The 12,017-nt window shown below is 42.9% G+C and overlaps 1 protein-coding gene across 1 annotated transcript; it reads right to left on the bottom strand.

Annotated features, from left to right (window-relative positions):
* Window positions 1-3,755: 3,755 nt before the first annotated feature.
* On the bottom strand, window positions 3,756-11,297 carry LOC310819153 (histamine H3 receptor). The gene is made up of 3 exons (XM_083690398.1): window positions 10,816-11,297; window positions 10,082-10,248; window positions 3,756-5,848 (listed from the first exon to the last, which is right to left on the bottom strand). Exons 1-3 carry the CDS (start codon window positions 11,060-11,062, stop codon window positions 5,027-5,029), a joined length of 1,236 nt encoding a protein of 411 aa, XP_083546524.1. The 5' UTR covers window positions 11,063-11,297; the 3' UTR covers window positions 3,756-5,026.
* Window positions 11,298-12,017: the final 720 nt, after the last annotated feature.

Genomic DNA, 12,017 nt, shown 5'->3' with positions numbered 1-12,017 from the left:
AACTAACAATCAGTCTGTAATCACAAACTAACTACTAACCCTAACCCTAACTAACAATCAGTCTGTAATCACAAACTAACTACTAACCCTAACCCTAACCCTAACCCTAACTAACAATCAGTCTGTAATCACAAACTAACTACTAACCCTAACCCTAACTAACAATCAGTCTGGAATCACAACTGACATAGGTCATCAGTAACATAACATGTGGCCTGGCAGACAGGAGAGAATAGATTACTGTCAATGTTTTTGTTGGCACTTTTTGTGTTCTACTGTAATGCCATTTTTGTTGTTGTAATTTGATTTTTAATATTTTGGATGAATTTGATTTATATTTGTAAGAAATCATATTTTCTGTAACAGTTGCAGTACTACCATAAACTATATAGTAAAATGTTGTTTTTTATATATATATATAGTTCAACTGTTTTGAAAAGTTCAATACTGTTTCAAGAAATGTTCTCAAGCAATTGAGAAAAACTGTAATACACCCTCACATTCATACAGAAACAGTCAGACACAGACTTGCACACACACACGTGCAAGCATACACACACACGGATGAGAGGAACATGACTTCCTATTGTTCAGTTGAATCAACAGTGCTGTGGGGTCAAAGTGTCTCCAAGTAATCTAAGTATGTCTGATTAGAGATGATCCATGAAGGTCTACTGTGAAACCGTCATTTCTCCTCTAGTCATCAGAAACTCACACAGAGCGCCCGACCAGCAGTGAACCTGCTATAACGCCATCCAATCTGCCCCCTCGCATGCAGTGTAAACCTAAGTGAACCGCGTCTTCTAAAGTCGTCTGCAATAACCACTGCAGAATTGCTTTTAATCAACGTCTGAAATGAGGGTGACTTGAAGCGTCGCCCCATGCTGATTAAATGTAATTGTTTAATTGCCAAGTGCTGGGAACCCATCCTAAGAGGATTCCAATGGAATTATTTAATCTCCAGTCAGGAAATGCAGTGCCGGAAAAAGCATGGGAAAGACGGAAGAGGGAAAACGGGAAAAATCTAACTAAAACAGTGTGTTTTTCTTCTAAGATTTTCTGTCTTCATGAATTATTGATTATGGTTGATCTTTTAGTTGGGTGAGAAGAAGTAAAAAGCCTGGGGGGGTCTAATGCTACACATGCTACTTGACTAAATCAACTACTTCAAAGGAGGTCACACACACACACTCTGTATGGGCCAAGAAGAGGATGGACCTTCCATCAATAGTCTCTGTCTTATTCTCAGAGGGCTTTGGTCTTGATGCCTCCTTAAATGTTCTAAGACTTTGAGGAAATGTGGTGGATGTGATGTCTAGGAAGGAACGTTCTGTCATGCATCATCTTACAGTAAACCACAGTTAACCACTGTGGCTAAACACAATCAAAGACGCTTGCTTTTTTGCGTGTCTGGACTAAGAATGTTGCTGATTAGAATTTGAAAGCCTTGACAGACGTTTTTTGCATTAAGTCATTGTAGCTGGTGGTAGAGAAGGACTTTTAAGGGGTAAACTGTTGAGTAGTTCCCATGAAGGAGTTATATAGTCCCTCTTCTCCCTCTGAACTCTGCGTTATCCCATCCGCTAATGGGGTCTATAAACTTCAGGGGCACAGGTGCTCTCCATTTTGGGTCGCAGCTCTCAGACACATAGCTTGGGGTCACAGACGTGCAAAGCCCCCCATAAACATACACCCACACAAATACACACATCAATACGCACACACAGACACACAGACCTACACACACACACCCACACACACACACACACACACATACACACACACACACACACACACACACACACACATACACACACACACACACACACACACACACACACACACACACAGTGCATTCCAGTGTAGATTACAGGTCATAGTGATAATCATATCTGACCCATATCTCTTCTCTCAACATCATACCAGTTAGTTTTCATGTATGAATGAGATGGTAATAAAATACCCAGTCTCACGTAGACATATCTCCAAATTGCGTTGTTCTCGTGCCTCTTTTGGAGGTCTGGAGACATTTAGATCAGCCAACCTGGCTTGGATTGAATCTGGACAGAGGGATGGGAGAATGTGCTCACAATTTCATTGGATATTACATTTTGTGTGTGTGTCATCTTGACTCTTGACCAAGTATGACTGTTTTACAGAGAGTTGTTGCCAGATGCCAGTTTGCAACATTGAAAAAAATGGAACAAAACCTTTCAAGAAATTCTGTTTTGCCAGAAGTGTGCTCTATACACAAAATATCAATACACAAAAGTGTGCTCTATATATATTTGATTGGTTTGACGTGTATCAAGGCATCACTCATTTCAAACAAGTTTCCACCCCTTTCTGCATAGGATTTCACTAGGTTTTCCGAACAAGGAAAGCTTGGTGTCAACAAGGTTATACAATCACTATTCTGTACCAGCAACTGCAGTTGGCATGGCTGTCTTGCAGTTGGCTGTGTTGCTTTGGACATGAGGGATTTTCAATGTAACTCTCAACTCCCCAAAACCCTCCCTGATATATAGTATGAAAGGCCTGTTGGCACACATTCCATGACGTTTCAATCTGTAACACAATCAATAGCAGTATTTTTTTCTAATATTACTGACACAGAGCAGGAGCTCTTTAGGGATTCCTTGATTTTTCATTTAGAAAACATATAGCAGTGTACAGGGCGAATGCAGGTTTGCTGTTTTGCTGATAAAGGCAGTTCTTCCTTCCCCAGGGAAATGCTCCTGCATCCCTCTGGTCACAAGTGTGTCTGTCCCCTCCCACCATGTAGAGGAGGGGAGGGGAGGGGTATAGAGAGAAGCAGAAAAGAGGAAATGAGAGGGAGGAGAGGAGAGGAGAGGAGAGGAGAGGAGAGGAGAGGAGAGGAGAGGAGAGGAGAGGAGTGGACAGGGAGAGGGAGAGGGAGAGGGAGAGGGAGAGGGAGAGGGAGAAGAGTGAAGAGGAGAAGAAGAGAGAGAAGAGAGTGAGTGCATCCCTCCTCACTGCACCCAGCAGCTGTGGCCTTATTCCCAGCACCTGACCAGAGGCCCAGATGTGCACAAGGCCAGTGGCAACCGTTTGAGCAATGCAAGTCCCCTGTGGGACCCCGAGCACCTGCAAACGGCCCTCACTATCTAACAAGATGTCGTAATTACACATCTAACAACTCCTAACACAGAGAGAACCCGACTAATCTATCACACCAGACCTAACTAATCTATCACAACAAGGAAGTGACCTCCCCCCTCAGTCTTTTTTGTTTTGCACATCATCCCAAACAAGTGTGGTCTGGTCTCGACATGACCCAGAAGTGCTTGCCACAGCAGTGACCCAGTTGTGATTTCCTTTGGATTTTGGGGCTTAAAAGGTAAACAACGGCGACAGTATAGTATGTCATTGTATAATGATATATCTTGTTGATACAGCATGATTGTGACAAGAGGGCAAAAAGGATGTCCTGTTTTGTCATGTGATCACAATCGCGATCTGGATCAAATACATTTGTCAAATATATTAAAATAGTTTAAATTTAGTTTTCTTCATGCAATGGTATCACTACATTAGTCCCAAACTACAAACTCCACTGAATCATGTGTACCTCAAATGCATCACATTCAGACCCTCACTAATGGATAGGAATCAATTCACTGGTGGTCATCACACATCTGAGATCATTGCTCCTCTGAACATAGTTCAGGTAAGTTCAGTTCAGTTACAAAAAGGGCAAATAAGAAAAACAATCAAAACAAACCAATGTTCTTCTCATTTGTATTACAGAGCACTGTTGGTGACGTTGTTGGACATCAATAATAGACGACACTGCACTTATTTATAAAAAATAAAAAAATGCATGACAGAAACAAATGGTTGTCTTAATTCTTAGTGGTGAGTCAGTGTGCAAAGTAATAGGCTACAGTGTATGCAAAAGGCCCGACATGATGGTTGCTACGCTATTAAATCTGAGTTATTTCCTCTAGTCAATCCAGGTTGTGCCGGTACAAACAAAGGAAGGCTTGGAAGGTAAACAGTGACATCTAGTGGTGGATTTACATAATGCATACCTCGTCACACTTCTTCATATGACAATAGAATGAGTATAGTAGTTGTGTTGTACCACCTGTTTGTCAGATATTCACACATGCTCCTGTGATAATGGTAATTCAACCCAGCTCAGCTCTCAAGCATTGCAAATACAAATCAACAATTCATATGTGTGTGTGTGTGTGTGTGTGTGTGTGTGTGTGTGTGTGTGTGTGTGTGTGTGTGTGTGTGCATGCTTGAGTGGGTTTGTGCGCATGCATGTGTTAATTTGGACAATTTACTGCATTGTATAAAAGTGACCTCTCTTAGGGAAAATGAAGCTGCTTCTAAGCAGGAAGTCCCTTCAAAGAGCACCTTCTAACTCCTTCATAAGTGTTCTTCACCCCAGCAGCACTCCGTGTCTGGCTTTTCTATGCAGCTTCTCTATTGGATTGGGTAGTGGTAGTATTCTAACAGCAGAGGGAGCTAGTGTTCTGTTTATGGCAAGCTAAAAACTTTCTGTTTCTGCCAATTATGTGTATAGGACCAAAGAATGCAAGGAACAGCCTTCCAGAGACAGCTCATTTTTAAATAGTTTTTGCTTTCTTTATATGTATTGTGTTTTGGCAACATCAAAAATGCAATAGTAACAGTCTTTTTGTAGTGACAAGCATTAATTCCCAGCTATGGGTCATGTACTGTACATTTTGGTTTCAATGTCATAATATTGCACTGTGATCATACCGAATACAATGCACACACTTCAACTGTGTACTTCATGGAAAACGGACATGGTCATACATTCACAAAATGTGTTCATAAGACATTTAAAGCACTGTAAACACCAGTCAATATGACAATCTAGTGGCTGTCCATCCATTTCTTTCCGAGGCAAAATACCAGATGCAGTTTTTTTAGTCTTTTGTTCTTAGCTTCTTTTGGTTCAGGTCAAGTGTTTGAGAGAGTGTGACCGACTGACCATCCCTCTGGCCACAGGCCTGTCATTGACCAGTCATTTTCCAGACTGAAGGTCGGTCGCGGGCTGAGTGAATCGCCGCATCGGACACAGAATCCTGCCGAAGGCCCTGCGGAAGCTGTTGTGGCAGAGCGGGTAGAGAAAAGGGTTAATGGCCGAGTTTAGCCACAGGAGCCAGAAGGTGACCTCGTACCAGTGGTGCTGCACACAGTGCCCCCTGCAGGCCGCACGGATGATCATCAGCAGGGTGTAGGGTGCCCAGCACACCACAAACACACACACAATTACTGCCAGAGACTTGGCGATCTTCCTGTCTCTGGACAGGCGACTCCGCTGGGTGCCCCGGCCCATCGTGCTGTCCAGCCTCCCTACGATGGGCGTTGAGGTCTGGGAGTGGTAGGACCCGCTGCCAGGGGTGCCCCTCTCTGCCGCCTTGGCCGCAGGGGCCAGCTGCTTCTTCTTCTTCTTGACCTCCACGGAGCTCCTGGAGAAGAGGGAGGCGAGACAGATGCCTTTCCTCCGCGGGGGCTGCTCTTTGTGGGCCTGGGGAGGGGCGGCCGCCTGGGCCTCTTCACTGCTGTGGAGGAGCCTCCTCCGGCGGATGTTGAGGTAGATGCTGAGGTTGAAGAAGGTTACGGAGATGAAGGGGGAGAAGAACTCCAACATGGAGGCGCTCAGCAGGAAGTACCAGGTGTAGTAGAACTCTGCGAAGCACTCGTGTTCGGGCACGCGGCTCTTGCCCACCACCAGGTCCCAGAAGATGATAGCGGGGCCGTAGAGGAGGAACGCCAGGACCCAGACAGCGATCATCTTCATCACGGCCCGATGGGTCATGCCCTGTCTGGCACGGTATGTCATCTTCAAAAACCATGGAAACAAGACATGCAGTACAGGGGAAAATGATTACTCTCGTATTTCTTAGTTTTTCTTGAACTGGTAATTATTCTGTCAAGAACTTGGTATGTAATTAACCTAAAAAAGGATTTTCTAAAGCTTGGTATTGAAGAGGAAATTATAATGATGATGATGATGATGATATAATTCGACTTTATCATGAGTGGATTGGGGTAATTTTCAAAATGTCCAAAGCAGTGAATTGGAATTAAGTTAAAAGAACTCACCCCAATCCAAACCCAAGCTTTTCTAACTATCGTCAAAAAAAGTTGAAAATCTAATTTTCTGAATAACTTGAATAAAAAAGTGTACTATACCGAATATAATTCAAGATCAACCCATTGTACTGTACAGTGAGTTCCCATCCCAAATTCATAGCCATGAAGTATTTAGTTTGTACTATAAAAAAGAGGAGCCTCAAGGAAGGATAGACCCCAGAAGTCAGAGTGTCTCTAATTGAAATGGTCGTCCATCGACCAAACATGAAGCCACTAAAGTACTGCCCGTAATAAGTCCATTAATAAGTCCCAGTCTTCCTGTCAACAACACTGGGCTAGTTGGCAACTTTACTCCATATTATATGCCTGAGCTCTGCCCCTCTAAAAAAAACCATTGTGCTCCTCCAAGTTAAAAAGAGAGAGAAAGCTGCAGTATGACAATGTGCTCTTGTCGAATTGATATTGAATTAATATCGTGCTGATATACAGAATATTAATGACCAAAAAATATGTTTTAAGTGAGAAGTCATGGCTTGTCAAAAGCTGCAAAAAACAGAAACATTGAAAATGAGCACCAGCACCCATAACTTCACCTACAGTGTGCACCAACAAGGTTTTCCAGCACATATCCTTGATACTTGCTATAGTGCTGTATGTTGGTCAACTGTACTTCAAACGACATGAACTCACCACCTGGCAGGTTGCTTACAATTCAAAGCTTCTTTCAAAAGCTGTTTGAGGGAAGCTTTGAATCCTAAGCAACTGCTCATGTTGTTTGAAGTACAGTAGACCAACATATAGCACTATAGCAGGTGTCAAAGCTGTGTGCTTTGTTCTTAAAACATCATTCATTTTCAGGGTTTTAAACACCAGAAGGTGATCTGCTGTTAAATTACAAAAATGTGATCACATCATTATCCTGTAAGAAAATTCATAATCCTAAAGCTAAATCATTTAAGAACTAGGCTTATTCATAAATATGACAGTGGCTGACAAAACAAAACAAAACTTCAACCACCATAGACAAGCAACATGCATCAAAAGGCGGTTGAGATAGCAACGTAATACTATGTTGTTTTTTTGACCAACACAAATTGCCTGAATGTCGCAGAGCATCAGCAATCAGTCCAGGCAGCCAGGCTCGAATTTTGGACAGTGATGGCGACCAGAAAAATGATCTTCCTCTCCAAGATCCTGATAACTTTTGCAGGCAAGCTTTACAGCACCTGAACCTAGGTACTACGTCACAGGCATTGGAGGACATATTATGCTACTGACATTTTATGGATTGTGCACTTGATTGTCGCAGAGGAGCATCAAAGTTTGGATGGAACAGCGGTGAGGCCAGCCATAGTGCATTTTCAATGGTAGCTCGGTTCAGGCCATATCTAGCTAATGCCGATCGTCCAGTAACCTGGACTTATAGCACATTAGCTGTACTGTATTCAATAAATTACTCGATTTTACTGTGGCTAAAGATCTACTGCAATGTAGATATGGATTGTATTGTATTGTATGTTTAGAATTCCTTAAATGTAAACAGAACAGCTCTCTATCGCTTCTTTTTGGATTTATGTACAGTATATATTTCCTACACAAACATACAGTGTAACGTCTCATCCTGTTTCTTAGTTTATGCTTGTCTTTGTTTCATGTTATTCATTTATTTGTTTCCTGTTTATATTTGTGTTTGTCACCTTGTCTCTCAGACACTTCACCACCTGCCCTTGTGTGATTCCCACCTGTGTGATTGTTTACCCCACCCTGATTGGCTTTACCTGTTCCTCATCCTTCCCTGTGTATTTAGTCTGTGTTCCCCTGGCTCTGTGCCAGTTCGTCTTTGTACCTTCGTGTCATACGTTCTTTGTAGTTTCCTTGTTTTTGCCTTTGCCTTTTTGCCTACTCCTTTCCGGATTATCTGCCTGCCTTTTTGAACTGCCTACCTGTGTACCAAACTCTGCTTTGCCTACCCCCTTCCTGGATTATCTGACTACCCATTGACTGCCTACCTGTGTACTGAACCTTTCTGAAAGTAAAGACTATTCTATTGGATTTAAGTTTTTGTCTCATGTTTGAGGCTTTTGCCTGAGTACTCCTGCCATTACATACAGTTGGGCCTGGTTTCCCTGTGAAGGAAAGTCACAGACGTGTGTTGACCGAAATGTCAGACAACGGAGACCTGCTCTATTTCCCTAAAACTACAGAGAGCATTGTTCAGGTTTAGGGGCAATACGTTTTTCCTGACCAACTGGCCTGCCAAGAAGAAAATCTGGGCCCTAGTTCAAAGTTATAACAAGGGCTCACAGTTTTTCTTGATGGTGTCACGTGGTCAGGAACACCTCCTTACACTAGATGTAAGATAATAAAGAGCTTTCCATTCAACTCTCTCAACATGTCCTGCTACTTTTGACAGCCTCTATCGAAATGTCATCTTACTGTACAAGTGACTGCTTCTCAAAGTTACACAACACGAGGTCCATGCTTGACTTCATGTCACCTTGCCTGAACCCTAACACTTTCTGCAACTGAACTTCAATCTTCGCCTCAATATTTTCTATTCACTTCAGAATGCCTAGTACTTGTGACTGCCCTTTTTGTTCTTTTGTTTATGTTGTTGGGGAGAAAAAAAGCTTTCAGGCAAAATGCTACTTATCTGCCAGCTGAGCGCTCTCTCTCTCTCTCTCTCTCTCTCCCTCCCTCTCTCTCTCTGACTCTACTCGGATTGATCTCTCCCGCATTGGAGGGAAGTGCGCAGACTGAGAAGGATCACAATGATCAAAGCCTAACTTCGTAGCACAGATTTAAGTAGAGGCTCTTTCTTGTGTCATTTGTATTCATTGCTCTGATGTTAAGTGTCTGTGCTTGTAAAACAAAACAGAACACTCCTTCTCTTTGTCTACTGAGCCCCCTACCTCACAAGAGGGTTTTTGAGTGATGGAGGGCAGAGGGCACAATCAGTCACCTCACCCAGCATATGCACAGTCACTGACACAATCAAATGGTTCAAATTGGGCCAGAATGGAAGCTGAGTGACACACTGTCTGGGCCCATCCCTGCAAGCTTGAAAATGTGTTTGGATTATGAGAGCCAACTGGTTGGATATACAATGTATTCAGATACTATTGGGTACATTGTGTCACTACAATTGGACTTTCACAGTCCTGATGATTTATTTTCGAAGAAATGTAGGTCATGTGTTATGATAGTCATGACTCAGCGATGACTACATTGAAGTAATCAAGGAAATAGAGAAACATTTTTCGTAACCAAATAAGGTCAGGAATACGACTATGTCCTCAATCATTTATATTATCTGACTATGAGAATAGACAGGTTTGTACTGTATTTATGAGGTAAAACAAGAAAAAACAGAAGCAATATCTAAAAATGTTTATCTCTTGTAATACATGGCTTAGTGTTTGAGGACCATGTCAAACGATTCAAAACAGATTTGGCTAAAGGAGAGAGGCCAATGCCAGAACTGGACAGGAGTTGTAAAATTTAAATGTGACTCTTCTGACTATGTCACTGGGGGAGGGCTATAATTAGGGGTTGGCACTGGGTTTGGGGGGGTCAATAACGATTAACCTGTGCAGATGGGCACGTTGGGGATGGCAGGGTGGCACTGCCCCCTCCGATGACCCGGGTGAGATAGCCTAAAAACAGGCACAGCAACAGACGGCCATGGTTGACCAATGGTAGGGCAGGCCCTTAAGGGCAGGAACTCTCAACCCTCTCACTTTTGAAATTCAGCACTAAAATCTGACCTCTTACTTTTGGGCCCTAAAGAGTGCCCTCAGACTACAGAGTAGAACACAGTTTGAGAGTAGTGAGAGTCCTCTCAAACAACATATGTCTTCCTCAGTCTAGAAGAAGATTTTTCAAAAATGGCAACAACAAATGATTGACAAATATGGGTTTGGTGTGTCCAGCTCCATGCCCTCCATCCGGGGGGGGTGGTATGATGTGTCCTCCTTACCGCTCTGGTGACGGAGAGGAAGCGGTCGTAGCTGATGAGGACAATGTTGAAGACGGAGGCTGAACACAACAGGTAGTCCATGACCAGCCAGAGCTTACACAGTCCCCTGCCCAGCATCCACTTTCCAGTCAGGATGTAGGGGATGTACACAGGGATGCAGAAAGCCCCTGTAGTGAACCAGGCGGTGGAGAGGGTTAGGGGACCAATGCATTTACACTTGAGTACTTGATAGGATACTTCCATTGGATACTACTCCAGGTGCTGCCCTCATAGGTCATCTGTACAGATTCTTACAATGCATACATTTGTACTTACTTACTTACCCCAGACTCAGTGATATTAAGTCTGAGAACCACACATGATATTCCCCATAATATGATATAACTATGATAATATGATATGGAAAAATCGAATGTGATTTAACATAATAACATCATATCATAAGTTACCTTGGATGAATTGTTTAAACCATGGCTTTTAAAATATTTCTCTCTCTCTCTCTCTCTCTCTCTCTCTCTCTCTCTCTCTCTCTCTCTCTCTCTCTCTTTCTCAGACAGACAAGCACAAACACAGACACACACGCCCTCATACAAAGAGAGACAAAGAGAAAGTGAGAGAATGGATAAATGCCTAAACACGCACGTTACCAAATATTCAAAAGCCGTCATTAATCATAGGAGGTATTTAAGAATTACAATAGAAGTGTGTGTGTGGGGGGGACTATAGGCACTTACCAACTAGAAAATCTGAAATAGCCAGATTCAAGAAGTAGTAGTTGCTTTGCCTTCTCAGACTCTTGTCCACTTGAAAGGCGAAAATGACCAACGCGTTTCCCAAAACTGTCACCACCACCAAAGTCACCATCATTACTGTCAGCAGCACCAAGACAGGTGCTGTAAATGCGGAGTTGCTCTTGATTCTGGCTGAGTCGTTGTCAATGTAATTCCAGCTTGCGTTGGCCACAAATTGATCCCCTCCCATGGTCTGTGTAAGCGCAAAAAGTCGTTTTCGGTTAAATCATTGAGGTGGATCGATTGCAACTAAAACTCAGAGTTGTATTGTGTTGATGTTAAAAAAACAATGCAACACGTGCCATATACGCGAACATACAGTGACACATCCAGATGAAGTGTCCTCTCCAATTCGCAACCATGCGCAACTATGCTTAAGAGTATGTCACACTGGCACGAACATGTTGTCAAAAAGGTGCTGCTTACCAATAGACCTCCTACAGTTCATGAAGTGCGCGCAGGTCGATACAGCATCACAGGGTTACGTAGTTTGACCAGTAAAGGAGTTGTACTATGACTTGTGCGCGCAACAACATGCATGCTCCCTTCAGGGTATGGCAACATTCGTATGCATAGGACGCAATTACGGACAGGCTTATGGTTATGATATGTCCGCACTGGGCTGGCACGAATTCTGTAATATATAATGTATTTGTTGTCAGTGCACTAACTTGTACCAGAAGGCGACACTTGTTTATGTATTGCCGCCTTTCTGTGATTGCTAGTCTCATTTTGATCCATGTAGAGTGGAGCTGTGAAAATTACTGGGCGGTGCGTTTTCCAATAAAAGTGAATTGGTCACTAAAGAGGCTGCAATGGCATTTACTGTATCATAGCCTAATCTAAAGAGGCTCATTTATTGACATCTACTGTGAACCCATTATCTATACTCTCTAATAACAACTTCAACTAATGTGCGCGTATGACCATGTTGAGTACAGTTCCATTGACCTTCCCCATGTCAAGTACTGTAGCCTATGCGTACTTATATATATCCTCCTCATCTTGTATTGTTTATGCCCCTGGGTCAGGACGTGTTGACTTTTTTCTCCCATCGCAGCAGAATAAGAGGTATCTTGTCATTTGCATTCAGATGGAAGTCTTATGAAGAGGTTTCCTTCACCGAGTCACACAGCTGTGGTTCA

The sequence above is a fragment of the Argentina silus genome (genome assembly GCF_951799395.1).
Source record: "Argentina silus genome assembly, chromosome: 18".
Classification (NCBI taxonomy): domain Eukaryota; kingdom Metazoa; phylum Chordata; class Actinopteri; order Argentiniformes; family Argentinidae; genus Argentina; species Argentina silus.
The sequence above is the reverse complement of the archived record's forward strand: the minus strand, read 5'-3'. Positions and strand labels throughout refer to the sequence as shown.